The sequence below is a fragment of the Meles meles genome, chromosome 11 (genome assembly GCF_922984935.1).
Source record: "Meles meles chromosome 11, mMelMel3.1 paternal haplotype, whole genome shotgun sequence".
In the NCBI taxonomy this organism is placed as follows: domain Eukaryota; kingdom Metazoa; phylum Chordata; class Mammalia; order Carnivora; family Mustelidae; genus Meles; species Meles meles.
The window spans coordinates 31,807,417-31,824,814 of NC_060076.1; the positions used below are offsets into that span (position 1 = coordinate 31,807,417).

The 17,398-nt window shown below is 38.2% G+C and overlaps 1 protein-coding gene across 2 annotated transcripts in view; it reads right to left on the bottom strand.

The window, feature by feature from the left end:
- STX17 (syntaxin 17) overlaps positions 1 to 17,398 on the bottom strand; it is a 68,055-nt gene that overhangs the window by 39,155 nt on the left and 11,502 nt on the right. For both annotated transcript variants that reach the window (XM_046022641.1, XM_046022642.1), the window contains exon 3: positions 16,412 to 16,477. In XM_046022641.1, the coding sequence (XP_045878597.1) occupies positions 16,412 to 16,477 (66 nt within the window). The remainder of the gene's footprint in view (positions 1 to 16,411; positions 16,478 to 17,398) is intronic.

The following is a 17,398-nucleotide window of genomic DNA, read 5'->3' on the forward strand; positions in this document are numbered from 1 at the left end:
AGAGAGCCCGATGTGGGGCTCGATCCCAGGACGCTGGGACCATGACCTGAGCCGAAGGCAGAGGCTTTAACCCACTGAGCCACCCAGGCGCCCCAAGAGAAGTGTATTTTAAGTTTCCTAAACATACGTGAAATAGTATATCACTTAAAAGATAAACCGTAATGGGCGCCTGGGTGGCTCAGTGGGTTAAGCCACTGCCTTCGGCTTGGGTCATGATCTCAGGGTCCTGGGATCGAGTCCCACATCGGGCTCTCTGCTCGGCGGGGAGCCTGCTTCCTCCTCTCTCTCTGCCTGCCCCTCTGCCTACTTGTAATCTCTCCCTCTCTCTCTCTCTCTCTCTCTCTCTCTCTCGCTGTCAAATAAATAAATAAATAAAATCTTAAAAAAAAAGATAAACATAATAAAATGTATACTGTAAACCTTATAGTGACCACTAAAATAACAACACAAAAAGTTACAGCTTACAAGGCAAGGAGATACATAAAATAAAAAATACTCAATTCAAAATAAAACAGAAACGTCATTAATCAAAAATTAAAATCACAATAAGATACCACTACAGGCCTACAGAATGGTAAGACTAACCATATCGGGGCACCAGGGTGGCTCAGTTGGTTAAGCATCTCCCTTTGGCTCAGGTTATGACCGCAGGGTCTTGGCGTCCAGCCACAAGTTGGGCGACCCACTCAGCAGGGAGTCTGTTTCTCCCTCTACCTCTCCCTCTGCCCCTCTGTGCTCTCTTGCTCACCTTCTCTCTCTAATAAATAAAATCTTAAAAAAAAAAAAGACTAAGCATATCAAATGTTGACAAGAATATGAAGAACTGGTAGGAATGTAAAATGGTATGATCATTTCATAAAACAGCTTGGCAGTTTCTTACATAATTAAGGAATAACAACTCATGATCCTGCCATTCCATTCACAAGTATTTATCCAAGAGAAATGAAATCCTGTGTCCATACAAAGTCTTTTACTCAAATGTTCATAGCAGCTTTATTTTTATTTTATTACTTTTTAAAGATTTTATTTATTTATTTGACAGAGGGAGATCACAAGTAGGCAGAGAGGCAGGCAGAGAGAGAGGGGGAAGCAGGCTCCCTGCTGAGCAGAGAGCCCGATGTGGGGATCGATCCCAGGACCGTGAGATCATACCTGAGCTGAAACCAGAGGCTTAACCAACTGAGCCACCCAGGTGCCCCAAATAGCAGCTTTATTTTTAATAACCCCAAACTGAAAACAACCCAAATGACCACAGAGAAACAGATGAACAAGCCGTGGTATATTTATATAATAGAATACCTACCCAACAATAAAAAGGAATGAATACTGATACACACTATAACACGAATGAACCCCAATATATGAATGCAGAGTGAACGAAGCCAGACAAAAGAAGTGCTTATTTCATGATTCTATTTATATAAAATTCTAGGAAATCCAAACTACTGTACAGTGATTGCTTGGGTGTGTGTGTGCACATGTACACGGAGAGTAGAGAAGGTATGAGGTATGAGGTATGAAGGTATGAAGGAATACATACAATGAGGTATGAAGGAACTTTTTGGGGTGATGGATATATTTATTATCTTGACTGTAGTGATGGTCTCATGGTATACACATGTCAAAAATTATCAAATTGTGCACTTTATGTCAAATTACACCTTAAGAAAGTTGTTTGGAAAAAAAAGCAGACAGAAAAATGCAAAACAATATCATTTTTTATTTGTAATAGTTAAAGATTTTATTTATTTATTTGACAGAGAGAGATCACAAGTAGGCAGAGAGGCAGGCAGAGAGAGTGAGAGGGAAGCAGGCTCCCTGCCAAGCAGAGAGCCCGATGCGGGGCTCGATCCCAGGACCCTGAGATCATGACCCGAGCCGAAGGCAGCGGCTTAAACCACTGAGCCACCCAGGCGCCCCTATTTGTAATAGTTAAATGCACAGAAATGATAAACACTTGGTGCCTGGCTGGCTCAGTCAGTAGAGTGTGCAGCTCTTGATCCCAGGTTTGTGAGTTTGGACCCCACACTGGAACAGAGCTTACTTAAAATAATAATAATAATAATAATAATTTTTCTAAAAAAGAAATGATAAATATTTAAATCAGGAGAAAATATTTTTTTCAAATGAAGGTAGGAACAAGGTAAATAGAATCAAGAAAAGGTACACAAGGGATTTCAATGGTATTTGTAAAGTTTTCTTAAGGGGAAAAAAAAAAGGGAAGGAGTGCCTGGGTGGCTCATCAGTTAAGCATCAGCCTCTTCATTTCTGCTCAGGTGGTGATTCCAGGACTGTGTGATAAAGCTCCACATTAGGCTCCCTGCTGAGCAGAGTCTGCTTAAGACTCTCTCGCTCCCTCTCCCTTTTCCCCTCCCTCCTCTAAAAAATATTTGTAATTAAATTTTTTAAAAAGGAAGAAATTGCGACAAAATGTCAATATTTAACAAAGTTGGGTGATGAGAACATAACTGTTAATTATTTTTACTATTTGCCATATTTTGTATGTTTGAAGTGTGTATATGGAAAATTTGTCAAAAAGTTACTTCATCAGTTAGGTTGATGTCAGGGTAGTTCTTTATTCCTCTGCCAAATGTGTAAGTTCAGAATCATTTACAGGGCTACAAAGAAAGTAGATAAAAATCTAACATATTACGACCCTGATATTCTACACAAAATTGTCTATACATATGTGTATCTGCATTTTTCTAAAAGGTAAACCCAGGTGCACCTGGGTTACCCAGTTGGTAAAGCAGCCAACTCTTGATTTCAGCTCAGGTTATGATCACAGAACCCCACTGGGGTTTCCATCTCAGTGCAGAGTCTGCTTGTTCCTCTTCCTGCCTCCCCCCTACTTAAGTGTGCTCTCTCTAAAATAAAAAAAGATCTTTAAAAAGTAAACCCATGGGGCACCTGGGTGGCTCAGTGGGTTAAGCCGCTGCCTTCGGCTCAGGTCATGATCCCAGGGTCCTGGGATCGAGCCCCACATCGGGCTCTCTGCTCAGCGGGAAGCCTGTTTCCTCCTCTCTCTCTCTCTCTCTGCCTGCTTGTGATCTCTATCTCAAATAAATAAATAAAATCTTTAAAAAAAAAAAAAAAGTAAACCCACAGTATCCTGATTATTACATTAGCTACCTAACTGGTATTCTTATTTCCATCCTTGCTTCCTTAGAATTTATCCTTCTCATAACAGTCAAGGTGATCTTTTATTTATTTATTTTTTTCCATTTTATTTATTTTTTCAGCGTAACAGTATTCATTGTTTTTGCACAACACCCAGTGCTCCATGCAAAACGTGCCCTCCCTATTACCCACCACCTGTTCCCCCAACCTCCCACCCCTGACCTTTCAAAACCCTCAGGTTGTTTTTCAGGGTCCATAGTCTCTTATGGTTCGCCTCCCCTTCCAATTTTTTTTTTTAATAAACATATAATGTATTTTTAACTCCAGGGGTACAGGTCTGTGAATCACCAGGTTTACACACTTCACAGCACTCACGATAGCACATACCCTCCCCAATGTCCATAGCCCCCTCCCCCTCTCCCAATCCCACCTCCCCCCAGGAACCCCCAGTTTGTTTTGTGAGATTAAGAGTCATTTATGGTTTGTCTCCCTCCCAATCCCATCTTGTTTCATTTATTCTTCTCCTATCCCCCTTACCCACCATGTTGCTTCTCCATGTCCTCATATCAGGGAGATCATATGATAGTTGTCTTTCTCTGATTGACTTATTTCACTAAGCATGATACCCTCTAGTTCCATCCATGTCATTGCAAATGGCAAGATTTCATTTCTTTTGATGGCTGCATAGTATTCCATTGTGTATATATACCACCTCTTCTTTATCCATTCATCTGTTGATGGACATCTAGGTTCTTTCCATAGCTTGGCTATTGTAGACATTGCTGCTATAAACATTCGGGTACACGTGCCCCTTCGGATCACTATGTTTGTATCTTTAGGGTAAATACCCAGTAGTGCAATTGCTGGGTCATAGGGTAGTTCTATTTTCAACATTTTGAGGAACCTCCATGCTGTTTTCCAGAGTGGTTGCACCAGCTTGCATTCCCACCAACAGTGGAGGAGGGTTCCCCTTTCTCCGCATCCTCGCCAGCATCTGTCATTTCCTGACTTGTTAATTTTAGCCATTCTGACTGGTGTGAGGTGATATCTCATTGTGGTTTTGATTTGTATTTCCCTGATGCCAAGTGACGTGGAGCACTTTTTCATGTGTCTGTTGGCCATCTGGATGTCTTCTTTGCAGAAATGTCTGTTCATGTCCTCTGCCCATTTCTTGATTGGATTGTTTGTTCTTTGGGTGTTGAGTTTGCTAAGTTCCTTATAGATTTTGGATACTAGCCCTTTATCTGATATGTCGTTTGCAAATATCTTCTCCCATTCTGTCAGTTGTCTTTTGGTTTTGTTAACTGTTTCCTTTGCTGTGCAAAAGCTTTTGATCTTGATGAAATCCCAATAGTTCATTTTTGCCCTTGCTTCCCTTGCCTTTGCCGTTGTTCCTACGAAGATGTTGCTACGGCTGAGGTCGAAGAGGTTGCTGCCTGCATTCTCCTCAAGGATTTTGATGGATTCCTTTCTCACACTGAGGTCCTTCATCCATCTGGAGTCTATTTTCGTGTGTGGTGTAAGGAAGTGGTCCAATTTTCCCAGCACCATTTATTGAAGAGGCTGTCTTTTTTCCATTGGACATTCTTTCCTGCTTTGTCGAAGATGAGTTGACCATAGAGTTGAGGGTCTATTTCTGGGCTCTCTATTCTGTTCCACTGATCTATGTGTCTGTTTTTGTGCCAGTACCATGCTGTCTTGATGATGACAGCTTTGTAATAGAGCTTGAAGTCCGGAATTGTGATGCCACCAACTTTGGCTTTCTTTTTCAATATTCCTTTGGCTATTCGAGGTCTTTTCTGGTTCCATATAAATTTTAGGACTATTTGTTCCATTTCTTTGAAAAAAATGGGTGGTATTTTGATAGGGATTGCATTAAATGTGTAGATTGCTTTAGGTAGCATGGACATTTTCACAATATTTATTCTTCCAATCCAGGAGCATGGAACATTTTTCCATTTCTTTGTGTCTTCCTCAATTTCTTTCATGAGTACTTTATAATTTTCTGTGTATAGATTCTTAGCCTCTTTGGTTAGGTTTATTCCTAGGTATCTTATAGTTTTGGGTACAATTGTAAATGGGATTGACTCCTTAATTTCTCTTTCTTCTGTCTTGTTGTTGGTGTACAGAAATGCAACTGATTTCTGTGCATTGATTTTATATCCTGACACTTTACTGAATTCCTGGACAAGTTCTAGCAGTTTTGGAGTGGAGTCTTTTGGGTTTTCCACATATAGTATCATATCATCTGCGAAGAGTGATAGTTTGACTTCTTCTTTACCAATTTGGATGCCTTTAATTTCTTTTTGTTGTCTGATTGCTGAGGCTAGGACTTCTAGTACTATGTTGAATAGCAGTGGTGATAATGGACATCCCTGCCGTGTTCCTGACCTTAGCGGAAAAGCTTTCAGTTTTTCTCCATTGAGAATGATATTTGCGGTGGGTTTTTCATAGATGGCTTTGATAATATTGAGGTATGTGCCCTCTATCCCTACACTTTGGAGAGTTTTGATCAGGAAGGGATGCTGTACTTTGTCAAATGCTTTTTCAGCATCTATTGAGAGTATCATATGGTTCTTGTTCTTTCTTTTATTAATGTGTTGTATCACATTGATTGATTTGTGGATGTTGAACCAACCCTGCAGCCCTGGAATAAATCCCACTTGATCGTGGTGAATAATCCTTTTAATGTACTGTTGAATCCTATTGGCTAGTATTTTGGCGAGAATTTTTGCATCTGTGTTCATCAAGGATATTGGTCTGTAGTTCTCTTTTTTGGTGGGATCCTTGTCTGGTTTTGGGATCAAGGTGATGCTGGCCTCATAAAATGAGTTTGGAAGTTTTCCTTCCGTTTCTATTTTTTGGAACAGTTTCAGGAGAATAGGAATTAGTTCTTCTTTAAATGTTTGGTAGAATTCCCCTGGGAAGCCGTCTGACCCTGGGCTTCTGTTTGTTTGGAGATTTTTGATGACTGTTTCAATCTCCTGACTGATTATGGGCCTGTTCAGGTTTTCTATTTCTTCCTGGTTCAGTTGTGGTAGTTTATATGTCTCTAGGAATGCATCCATTTCTTCCAGATTGGCCAATTTGTTGGCGTAGAGTTGCTCATAGTATGTTCTTATAATTGTCTGTATTTCTTTGGTGTTAGTTGTGATCTCTCCTCTTTCATTCATGATTTTATTGATTTGGGTCCTTTCTCTTTTCTTTTTGATGAGTCTGGCCAGGGGTTTATCAATCTTATTGATTCTTTCAAAGAACCAGCTCCTAGTTTCGTTGATTTGTTCTATTGTTGTTGTTTTTTTTGGTTTCTGTTTCATTGATTTCTGCTCTGATCTTTATGATTTCTCTTCTCCTGCTGGGTTTAGGGTTTCTTTCTTGTTCTTTCTCCAGCTCCTTTACGTGTAGGGTTAGGTTGTGTACTTGAGACCTTTCTTGTTTCTCGAGAAAGGCTTGTACCGCTATATATTTTCCTCTCAGGACTGCCTTTGCTGTGTCCCACAGATTTTGACTGTTGTGTTTTCATAATCATTTGTTTCCATGAATTTTTTCAATTCTTCTTTAATTTCCTGGTTGACCCATTCATTCTTTAGAAAGATTCTGTTTAGTCTCCATGTATTTGGGTTCTTTCCAGCTTTCCTCTTGTGATTGAGTTCTAGCTTCAGAGCATTGTGGTCTGAAAATATGCAGGGAATGATCCTAATCTTTTGATACCAGTTGAGACCTGATTTGTGACCTAGGATGTGATCTATTCTCGAGAAGGTTCCATGTGCACTAGAGAAGAATGTGTATTCTGTTGCTTTGGGATGAAATGTTCTGAATATATCTGTGATGTCCATCTGGTCCAGTGTGTCATTTAAGGCCTTTATTTCCTTGTTGATCTTTTGCTTGGATGATCTGTCCATTTCAGTGAGGGGAGTGTTAAAGTCCCCTACTATTATTGTATTATTATTGATGTGTTTCTTTGATTTTGTTATTAATTGGTTGATATAGTTGGCTGCTCCCACGTTAGGGGCATAGATATTTAAAATGGTTAGATCTTCTTGTTGGACAGACCCTTTGAGTAGGATATAGTGTCCTTCCTCATCTCTTATTATAGTCTTTGGCTTAAAATCTAATTGATCTGATATAAGGATTGCCACCCCAGCTTTCTTCTGATGCCCATTAGCATGGTAAATTGTTTTCCACCCCCTCACTTTAAATCTGGAGGTGTCTTCGCGTCTAAAATGAGTTTCTTGTAGGCAACATACTGATGGGTTTTGTTTTTTTATCCATTCTGATACCCTGTGTCTTTTGATTGGGGCATTTAGCCCATTAACATTCAGGGTAACTATTGAGAGATATGAATTTAGTGCCATTATTAGCCTGTAAGGTGACTGTTACTGTATATTGTCTCTGTACCTTTCTGATCTACTACTTTTAGGCTCTCTCTTTGCTTAGAGGACCCCTTTCAATATTTCCTGTAGAGCTGGTTTGGTGTTTGCAAATTCTTTCAGTTTTTGTTTGTCCTGGAAGCTTTTTATCTCTCCTTCTATTTTCAATGATAGCCTAGCTGGATAGAGCATTCTTGGCTGCATGTTTTTCTCGTTTAGTGCTCTGAATATATCATGCCAGCTCTTTCTGGCCTGCCAGGTCTCTGTGGATAAGTCTGCTGCCAATCTAATATTTTTACCATTGTATGTTACAGACTTCTTTTCTCGGGCTGCTTTCAGGATTTTCTCTTTGTCACTAAGACTTGTAAATTTTACTATTAGGTGAAAGGGTGTGGACCTATTCTTGTTGACTTTGAGGGGGGTTCTCTGCATCTCCTGGATTTTGATGCTTGTTCCCTTTGCCATATTAGGGAAATTCTCTCCAATAATTCTCTCCAATAGACCTTCTGCTCCCCTCTCTGTTTCTTCTTCTTCTGGAATCCCAATTATTCTAATGTTGTTTCGTCTTATGGTGTCACTTATCTCTCGAATTCTCCCCTCATGGTCCAGTAGCTGTTTGTCCCTCTTTTGTTCGGCTTCTTTATTCTCTGTCATTTGGTCTTCTATATCACTAATTCTTTCTTCTGCCTCATTTATCCTAGCAGTGAGAGACTCCATTTTTGATTGCACCTCATTAATAGCTTTTTTGATTTCAACTTGGTTAGATTTTAGTTCTTTAATTTCTCCAGAAAGGGCTTTAATATCTCCAGAAAGGGTTTCTCTAATATCTTCCATGCCTTTTTCGAGCCCGGCTAGAATGTTCAGAATCGTCATTCTGAACTCTTGATCTGACATATTACCAATGTCTGTGTTGATTAGGTCCCTAGCCTTCGGTACTGTCTCTTGTTCTTTTGTTTGTGGTGATTTTTTCCGCCTTGTCATTTTGTCCAGATAAGAGAATATGAAGGAGCAAATAAAATACTAAAAGGGTGGCAAAGACCCCAGAAAAATGCGCTGTAACCAAATGAGAAGAGACCCCAAATTGTGGGGGGGAGAAAGGGGATAAAAAGAGGTTCAGAAAAAAAAGAAAAAAATTTAAAAAATAAAACAAATAAAGAAAAAATATAAAAAAGAAAGAAAAAAATATATATATTTAGATAAGCTAGTCAAAAAATGTTAAAAAAGAAAAGGGTAAAAGTTTTAAAAAATTTAGCAGAAGAAGAAAAAAGAAAAAAGAAAAAAAATTGAAAAAAGAAAAAAAAAATTGAAGTAGCCGCAAGACTAAAGAATCATGGGGAGAAAGTCATGAGTTCCGTGCTTTGCTTTCTCCTCCTCTGGAATTGCTCTGCTGTCTTAGGAATTGAACCTACTTTCCTTGATAGATGAACTTCGTCCTGGCTGGATATTTTGTTGATCTTCTGGGGGAGGGGCCTGTTGTAGTGACTCTCAAGTGTCTTTGCCCGAGGCGGGATTGCACCGCCCTTACCAGCGGCCGGACTAAGTAATCGGCTCGGGTTCGCTTTTGGGAGCTTCTGTTCCCTGAACGCTTTCCGTAGAGTTCCGGAGGACGGGAATGAAAATGGCGGCCTCCTAGTCTCCGGCCCGGAGGAGCCGAGAGCCTGGGGCCCCACTCCTCAGTGCGCCCCCAGAGAACAGCACCCAATCACTCCCGTATCCCCAGCCTCTAGCTGCGCTCCGAGCTCACCCAGCCCGCGACCAGTTCAAGGTAACCCGAGCTGAGAGTTCAGTCTTCGGCTCTGTCTTTGCAGCCGGCTTCTCCGTTCTAATACCTGCGAGCTCTCCGACACTCCGACACCCCCGATCCTTCTGTGACCCTGCGGGACCTGGGGCCACGCTGACCCCGCGTGGGCTTCACTCTGGTTTAGCCTCTGGAGCAATGTCCCTCAGTGGAACAGACTTTTAAAAATCCTGATTTTGTGCTCCGTTCCTCCGCTGCTTGCCGGGAGCCGGCCCCTCCCCCCGCGGTCTATCTTCCCATCGTTTTAGATTCACTTCTCCGCCAGTCCTACCTTTCAGAAAGTGGTTGATTTTCTGTTTCTAGAGTTGCTGTTCTTCTTCTCTTCGATCTCCCGTTGGATTTGTAGGTGTTTGCAATGTTTACATAAGCTATCGAGCTGATCTCCTGCTACCTGATGTAGTCTCAGCCTGCTACTTCTCCGCCATCTTGACTCCTCCCCAAGGTGATCTTTTAAAGTCATATCAGTTCATCATCCACTCAGGTCCTTCCAAAGACTCTCTACCCAACTTCAAATTACCACATCCTGCCAGGTCTTCCATCATCAGATCCAAGTGATTGCCCTTACTTCTTCTCCTATATCCTCCTTGCTCACACCAGCCACACTAACCTCCTTACTACCCCTTTAATATGCCACTGCATCCTCTCCCCTCAGTCTTCCCACTTGATTCCCTAGGTTTATGCCTTACCTTCCTTCAAGTCTCTGCTTAAATGTCATCAGAAACCTTTCACAACCACTGTGTATATAAGAACATACATCACCTTCTGTGATTTTTTTTTGTTCCCTTTAACTGGCTTTACTTTTACTTCATGGCACTTATAACCATCTAACTATTATATTTCTAGAAGGTTTTATTTATTTGACAGAGAGAGAGAGACAGTATAAGCAGGGCAGTGGCAGAGAGAGAGGGAGGAGCAGACCCCCCGCTGAGTAGGGAGCCCAACATGGGGCTTGGTCCCAGGACTCTAGGATCATGACCTTAGCCAAAGGCAGATGCTGAACCAACTGAGCCATCCACATGTTCCATTATATATTTATTAAAAAATTATCTGTCTCTGCTTTTTCCACTCGCCATCCCCAGAATATAAATTCAATGACAACAAGAATTTTGTTTTGCTCATGACTTTATCCCCCAGGGTCTAGAATAGTATCTAGAACATAGCAAAAGTTAAAATGTTTCTGGTCTTTTAATAATCAGGTCAGAAAGGCTGACATGCTAAGTTTTGAAAATTTACAATATCTGCAAGTTATTATATCTGCAAGTTAGATAAATGGGTCCACAGACAATGAAGTAAGTTCAGAAACAAGAAACTACACTAACTCAGTAATTAGCAAGCTTATAGAATACAAGCAGTAAACTGCGAACTATGGCCAAACGTTTTATAATCAAGGTTACATATCTCTCTCTTTAGTTCTATAACTAAATTTAATAACTAGTTTTGGCTTTTCCCCCTTCTTCCAGAAATACCCTGAAGTTTCTGTCTAAAGATTAAAAAATATGTTTAAACATATACTTATCTTTACTGATAATTGTAGAAAGTAATTATTCTGAGTTAATTAAAATTCTGAAAAAATGGTTAATTATGTATTTAATGATTAAAAGAGTGGCTATGCATATATTTGCTTGTGTTAAATATTGAATTAAGGATTCCTAATGTGTTTTTACAACATGTAATTTTGTGAGCAAATTGTGTACAGCCAAAAAACATTTGGTATCATAATAACCTGACTTCCTTACAAACAGAGCACAAGTCCACTAGTAAACATTTAAACAAGTTAGAGTAAACACATTCTAGACATATCATTTATTATTAAAGGCTCCAGAGTCATAACTGCTTAATTACAATAAATCTAGACTGTTCTTGTATTACCTAACTACACTAAGGTATTGATAGTAGTATAACAACTTTACACTTATTTCAACACCAAAAGGCACCAAAAAGAAAATATATATATTATATATAGCTTAAAAATACTAACTGAAATACCAAAAGCAGTAAAACTCAAAGGAGAAAAAAGTCTCCATTTATTTACTCAACATGTATCTAATGAGGACTAATATATAGGTATTAAGTGCAGTACTCCCTAAGTTAATATTAATTCCAGATTAGATTCCTGCACTACCACTTATTAAGGCCTTGTGCAGTTAATACACTACGTTTCTCTGTTATTCAGCCTTCTTTTATCTAAAAAATGAGGATAACACTTCCCTTATCCAGCATCTAGCCAGCTGGCACTATATCACTTACTGGTCTCTATAATGTATTTGAAAATTTTATGCTGACTTACTTCTTTTATTACTAAAGCCTTAAACTATTATTTAAATATTTTATTTAACTTTTTATGAATTCACATTTAGGTAAGTTCCTTCACACTAATGTTGTGATATATTTTACAGAATCCTATATTATCAGCTATTATTATTATATGTTAAGTACTTGGGGAGGGGGGCAAGAAAGACTAAACTTTTAAAAATACACATTTTGTACCTTTGCAAGACAAGCGAACCAAGGTGGGAAAAAATGAAATGTATTTACAATGTGTTTTAAGTTAAACTAACAAAACCTAACACTTCTGCTTGGCTTGATCTAGCAGTTAAAAGTGAAAGTATCAAATCAAGCTTATTCCTCTTATTTACTGAATACTTACTTATGACAAGAGCTATGTAAGCACTTTGCACACATGATTAACAATCCTTACAATCATCCCAGAATACAGCAGAATGAGATTTTACTTGCAGAGAAAGCATTATGTATAAAAAGAAATAAGAATTCTTTTGCAGAGGGAGCTGTTGTCATTTATATGAATTTTTTTAAGATTACTTATTTGACAGAGAGAGAGAGCGCACACATGCACAGTGAGTGAACGAGAGAGAACATGAGTGAGGAGAGAGGCAAAAGGGGGAGCAGGGAGCCTGATGCAGGGCCTGATCCCAGGACCTGAGATCATGACCTAAACCGAAGACAGATACTTAACCAACTGAGCCACACAGGTGCCCCTAAGATCTTTTTTTAAGAGATAAATTTGAGCAGTGAGGCACCTGGGTGGCTCAGTTGGTTAAGTCTCCAACTCCTGATTTAGGCTAAGGTCTTTATCTCGGGGTCCTGGGATTAAGCCCTGCCTCAGGGTCTGTGCTCAGCAGGGTGTCCGCTTGAGGATTCCCTCTCCCACTCCCTTTGCCCCTCCCCACTTGCCCTGTCCCCCCCCCCCCATTCATGTACATGCACTGCTTTCCAAAATAAACAAATCTTAAAAAAAAAAAAAAAGACAATTTTGAGCAAGCTTGTTTATAACCAATTATTTCTTCCAATAACTAGAAAGCCAGTTTGGGGTGGGGGGAACGACAAGAAATCAAAACTAGGAAGAAATCAGGAAAAATGGGTGATCTTATAAGAGATGAGAAATATTATTAAAAATATATATACATATAAAGTCCAAAGGGATTTAATCCAATTATTCAAAAGAATATCTATCTCCTCCAAAGGAGGATAGCTTGACATTTCACATGATGGCAAAGTTCCCCCAGAGCAGGCACCTTCAGAGAACCACTTTGGAAGTTATCTGACCTTTCTGACTTGCCCTCAGAAATCAGAAGGCATTATTCCTGCCTCCGCCCAGATTCAACAGGAAGGGAATCATACTGTGATATAGCACTATCACAGCGCACTATCATATTGCATAATCACAATGTGCAACACCAACTAGATGGAAATATTTGCCGGTAACTTTAAAAATCTACCACAACTGGTATGTAGAATATTAAAAAGCACATTAAAAGTACAAGAATATCCCATATTCATAGGTGGGAAAACTGGACATTTTAAATATGTCAATTTTCTCTAAATCATGGATAAATCCAATGCAAGTCCCAAATTCCAAACAAGATTGTATATGGACTTTGACAAGCAGATCCAAATTTCATATGGAAGACTAAAGGGCCACGAACAGCCAAAACACTCCCGAAAAGGGGAAAATGGAAGCACTGTCCTACCAGGTATCAAGCCATATCATAAGGCTGTCTTAATTAAGATAGTGTGGAACTTGATGGAGAAACAGACAAACAGACCAGTGGGATAGAAAGACCAGCAACAGACACATACATATATGGAATTGTGATATGTAAATAGAATTGTAGAAATCAGTTAATAGTGTGAGACAACTAGTTTTCCAAACAGAATAAGCGAAATTTTATTTGTTTCTACTTCGTATCACAAATTTCAGATGGATTAAAGACTTAAATGTTAAAAGCAAAATATTTAAAAACATTTTTAAAAAATGTTTTAGGGGCGCCTGGGTGGCTCAGTTGGTTAAGCGGCTGCCTTCAGCTTAGGTCATGATCTTAGGGTCCTGGGATCAAGTCCTATGTCAGGCTCCCTGCTCAGCGGAGAGCCTGCTTCTCCCTCTCCCTCTGCCTGCCGCTCTGCCTACTTGTGCTCTCTATCTCTGTCAAAATAAATGAATAAAATCTTTTAAAAATAAATAAATAAAATGTTTTAGAAAATATAGGAAAATAATTTTTGATCTTAGAATAGAAAGTATTCCTTGAATAAGACACCTTAAGGATGACCATAAAACAAGACTGAAAAATTAGAGTATGTTTAAATTAAGAATTCCTTTTCAACAAAGATGCTATAATGAAAGTAAAAAGATAGTTCTTTTCATATATATCTAATAATGAGAAATCTAGAAAAGCCACTGTAACTGTTCAGAAACTGTCCAAAAAATAAGTTTTACACAAACTAGCAAAGAACTAGCCTATCCAGAAAATTCAGAGCATATATGAATAAAACTAAACAAATACTTACATCTAAAAACAGTTTCAATCTCACTCTTTTAATGGCACACATAAAGCTTGTGCCAGATGGAGATCAATAATGTAAATACACATATATTCTTTAATCAGTAAACACTTTGATTATAGCCATTGTCTCAAGAAAGTAAGTGATTTTTACTGACCTACTGAACAGTGGAAGATGGTAAGAAATCCTAGTCATAATAATCTCATTGACCTTTACATGCTTAATATCATTCAATAAACACTGAATCTTGCTGAACACCAGGTACTGTGGGATACGCAAATACCAGAGACACAATCCCTGATCTTTAGGTCCATAATCTAGTTAGCAAGCAGTAAAATATATATATAAAGAGGTAAGTCAAATTTCTATGAGACCTCAAGTCAATCTGTTTTTTTTCCATCTCCACTATCTCTGTAATCTCTCCTAAAGGATATCTTGCATTCATTTCACTCTATCCTGATCTATTCACTACACTGCAGCTATAGAAACCTTTTTGAAATACAAGATGACCAGAAATGCACTCTTTGAAGAAACAAACCACTGTAGAGACTCAGAAACACCAAGCACAGGGCTAAAAGAGATGTATGTGAAACCTTGCACTAAACAATGACACCCTAGCAACCTTCACTTAGTCTGTTTCTATAACTGAAAAGTTAAGTGTCTACTTGCCCCAGGAGAATGAGGATTCTTCTTTAGAAAACTAAACCAGAACAAACCTCCAGCTACTGATATTTGGAGGTTCCTCCAAGGAAAATGCCATATTTTGCTGACTCTTGCAATTAAAGATTAAAAAAAAAGAGAGAGAGCAAAGAGCAGGGGAATTAATTATCAAATAATTTAAACTTCCCACCAGGTGGCTCAGTTGGTTAAACATCTGATTCTTGATTTCAGCTAGGTCATGATCCAGGTCTTGGGATCCATAAAGGGCTCTGTACTCAGTGGTGGTTTGCATTCTCTCTTCTTTACTCTGCCCCTCCCCACTGCTAGTGCATGCTCTCTAAAATACATAAATAAGTCCTTAAAAATGATTAAATAAATAAATTTCCCAGAACTAATAAAGAACATAAGTTTTTAGATTGAAAGAGTCCAACACTAAGCACACCATGATCAAATTCGAGAACACCAGGGATTAAACAGATTACAAAAGCTCCCAAAGAGAAAAATAAAAATTGGGAAATCAGATATCAGCTTTAGTAAGAGCTACATTAAAAAACCTTTATATCTGAAGGAATTCCAACTAGAATTCTATACCTACTGAAATTAGTAATCACATGTGAGGAGAAAAAAGGTATTTTTCAGACTCATAATAACATAAAAATTTACCTCCAAGGTACCCTTATTTAGAGACCTACTAAAAGATGTACTCCAACAAAACAATGGAGTAAACCAAAAGTGAGTAAGACATGATATCCCAGAAAACATGGACCCCACACAGGAAAAAAGCTGAAGGAAGTTCCAGAACAGCAGCCGTGCAACAAACCTAGAAAGTAAATCCAGATTGGGACTAGGAATAGGGCTATAGGAAGGAGTCTTCGGCATAAAGAATGGAACGTAGTAAATCCGAGCATCAGAAAATTATTACTGATAGCATGTAGCAGAGATGTGGAACATTTAAAAAAATTAACTACAAATACACAGAAAGCTAGTAAGAAAAAAAAAAGAGAAAAAACTATTAACTTCATAAAAAGCAAAGACTATACTATTTTACCATTGGGCTTGGAAGGAAACAATATCTTCATAAACAAAATAATGAATACTGATTTATAATTTAACCAAAAATTACACTATATGTAATTGTATAAGGGGAAAGGAAGTACAAAAGCAGAGTAAAAAGCTAGAGCCCCAAGAAGAGATAATGCCACAAGAAGAGATAATACCTGTACCTGACTGAGAAATACCAGTCTAGACAGGAACAGGAAATTTACAAAAGAAATACTACTATCCAAGGCACATATGAAAAAAAAATTTCACCATTCAAAGCAATTGAAGAAAAACTCTAGATAAAAACAATAAAGCAACATTATTTGAACTACTAATCAGCAAAATTTTAAGAAATGGGTAATACTAATGGTGGTAAGGTTTTTGGAAAAGGTGTTGATTTTGAGTGTAAGTTGATTGTTTCTGGAGGAAATTTTAGTAATATTTAAGATTTAGTAGAATCTTAAAAATGACATTTGATTCAGTAAATCCTGCTAAAAATGTACCCTTAAAGAAATAGTTACAAATTTGCATAAAAGGATCCAACCACAGGGTATTTATTTTAGCAAAATTTTCTTAAGATTGTCTTTTCCATACTGATTAACTGGAAACAATGTAATAGCCTTACCTGAACTGTACGTCCTGCATTGATATGCTCTTCATGCAACTTATCCCAGATTCTGCACCTTTGGTACTATACAAAAGAGAAGAAAGGTACAGGGTTTTTTTGTTGTTGTTTTTAAATTACTAAACTTATTACTTCTAGTTACCACAAAATCCCCACTCACCTAACCAAACTTAAACTTACCAGCTAAAAGTTATTGACTTAATAGTGTCAGTTAATGGTCCAATGACAATACAAGTAGGAAATTTTTGAAAACATCACCTACAAAACTCTGGCAAATGATAAAACAAAAAACACTAGATACAATTTACTTTACTGAAAAAAGGCAGTGTGCTCAGTCTTGCAAATTCTTTGGACATGAAAAAAATAATGAGAATGTAAAAGAATAAAAAATAAAGATTAAGAGTGTTCATGAGATATTGTTACTATTTACCAAGAATTTTAAAAGTTTGTCAATGATAGTGTCAAGGATTAAAAACTAAAATCTGACTTTGAGAAAAAGTAACATTGATACTGTGACTAGAAAGTACACAAAAATGAGAATGAACACTAAATATACATGCTTTAGTTTTTACCAAGGCAATGTTTAGCCTTCAGGGTTTCAACCAAGAAACTTGATGAGCAGGATAACAGAAAATTCTTCATTTGACAGGAACCATAACAAAATGTGGTAACATTATAGCACAGTATTTATGTAGAATACAAACATCAACACCAAACATCACATACTATTTTTGGTTGAAATAAAAAATCAAACAATCAATATGTTAGTAGGTGTTCAGTGTATCACTGGTATACTACATGTCAAAAGAAGAAAAAAATCAACCTAAAAATACTGTGAAAGGACAGAAACATGAAAATGTCCCATATAGGGGTGCCTGGGTGGTTTAGTCAGGTAAGCATCCAACTCTTATTTCAGCTCAGATCATGATCTTAGGTCATGACATCGAACCCCCCTGCCCCATGGGCTCTGTGTGGAGTCCATTTGAG